Raw genomic sequence first — 2,132 nt, 5'->3', positions numbered from 1 at the left:
AATTCATCATTTTACGATGATTTTTCGCGGAGTTACCGTTAACCAAAGTTGACCAATTTTTGCTCAAAATTTTTCTATGCCATAATTTTTTTAAGCAGTGTATATATATAGAATAAGCAGAGCGGCACGGAACTTTATTCGAATTCTCCTAATCCTTAATTTCTTCTCTTTGAATTAATAATCACTCTTTTACTATATATACTTCCACTAATTCTTTCCATTCTTACTACATCTCTCCCTAAAGTCTTTCCTCCTTGTCCCCTTATTTCAACATCTTCCATCTAGCGATAAGATTTTGAAACTAACAATTTTCCATTGGCATAACTGTTCATTTTTATTAATTGATTTCAAAATTGTTCTATCAACGAGTAAGTAATTTGGTTTTTATAATTCTATCATTTGACTATAATTAAAAATACAAGAATTTTATTTTCCTAATTTTTCTTTATCGGAATTATCGTAATTTTACAGCATTGACTGTAACGATTGGAGATTTTAACTTATTTTTATTTGTTATACGTATTTGTTTATTTATTTTCTATTTTATTATTTATTTTTTACTATATTTTAAATTTAATTTAATGTCTTTTATTCGTTGTTGAGACGAATTTGAGGTTGGTTTTTTTTATTGTCCTTATATATGTTATATCATAAATTATCCTAAAAACTTATCTCGAAATAAATGTACGACATGGCACACTATATAAAATTCGAAGCAACAAGGAATAGATCACAAATTTTGTACTACGTGGAAGACTGGGAGACTGGGCTTATGCAACAATTGCGATTAATTGTCTGTGGAATGGAAATATTAAAAGCCAAATATGTATAGTAGAAGCTACAGTAAAAGACACCGTTAACTGTATAGATGTATGCGCTTAACAAAACTCTTTACACGCGAAAGACGACCATACTTGTAGGATCGAAACGTATGTATTAATTTATTTTATTATATAACTTGATTATATAAAGAATTTATAATTGTTACGAATATAAATACATTAATATCATTAGCACAACCAACTAGCTAGCTCAATAGCTCTTCTTTGTTTATTTTTATTTGCATCGTATATAATAAAATTAATAACACATTAATTAAATATCTCTGTTAAAGATTTCTGAGATTGTATCATGTGTTTAAAACTTTAATAGAATATTTTAAACAAATTTTTCTATAATAAATACAATTTACTATATGTTTAAATAATATTTGTGTAATTCACATATGTATATATATTATTTTCAAGAAATGTATTTATCATATACCTATGTAGTGTAATTCTTTTAATCAAACTTGTAAATTTTTTGATCAAACTTTAAAGGATAGATCTTGCAAACATAAATTTTTGTTAAAAAATCTGTGTCTTTTGACATATTTTTAAAGAATTACGCGTTTATTATGACAATATAATGTTAAATCTTTTGATTTTGTTTTTGCAAAGAGATAAAATATAAACTAATATTGTCATACGTCACGCGCAACACTGTCACACAACTGTGAGTTGTCTATATGTCATAGACAATCCAAACATGAACAGGCGTTGGAGGATACAAGTTCCTTAACAAAAGTTGATTTTTTTGTTGAAATCTATTATCGCCTAGAGTTTATCTTAGAAGCCTTGAAACATCCTGTATATACATATACATATAAATAAAATATCTTTATAAAAATTATAATATGTGTTATTAAATTTTAAAATGTAAATAATGAAAGCTGCTTTCTCATTGTCAGCTTAAAAAAAGCTAAAGTTATCATACAAATTGTATGGAATGCCAGAGATAGGAACAAATTCTTAAATAATGGAAAGATTGACGTGTAAATTAAACAGAATTGTCCTCACCGATGCACATCCGTGGTCCTTCCCCAAATGGCAAGTAAGCATAAGGATGTCTCGTTGCTATCACATCCTTGTTAAATCGTTCAGGATCAAATTTATCTGGATCTGGATATATTGATGGATCTTGATGTAATCCGAGTACTGGTATTATGATTGAAGTCCCTTTTGGCACGTGAATATTCGTTGTTGGAAGATCTATATTCTTAGTACAGATGCGATTCAAGACAGGTACAGGTGGATATTTCCTCATAGTTTCTATAATAAATAAGAAGATATAAAAATATTCCAAAATAA

The 2,132-nt window shown here is 27.4% G+C and overlaps 1 protein-coding gene across 1 annotated transcript; it reads right to left on the bottom strand.

The window, feature by feature from the left end:
- Window positions 1–1,841: 1,841 nt before the first annotated feature.
- On the bottom strand, window positions 1,842–2,097 carry LOC105461688 (probable cytochrome P450 6a13; the record flags this gene model as incomplete). Its single annotated transcript, XM_011708197.1, has 1 exon — window positions 1,842–2,097. A coding segment is annotated over one exon (256 nt), but the record flags the coding sequence as incomplete, so codon positions are not given.
- Window positions 2,098–2,132: the final 35 nt, after the last annotated feature.

Source organism: Wasmannia auropunctata, unplaced genomic scaffold (assembly GCF_000956235.1).
Source record: "Wasmannia auropunctata unplaced genomic scaffold, wasmannia.A_1.0 LD280630.1, whole genome shotgun sequence".
Classification (NCBI taxonomy): Eukaryota; Metazoa; Arthropoda; class Insecta; order Hymenoptera; family Formicidae; genus Wasmannia; species Wasmannia auropunctata.
This window is presented reverse-complemented; position numbering and strand designations above follow the sequence as displayed.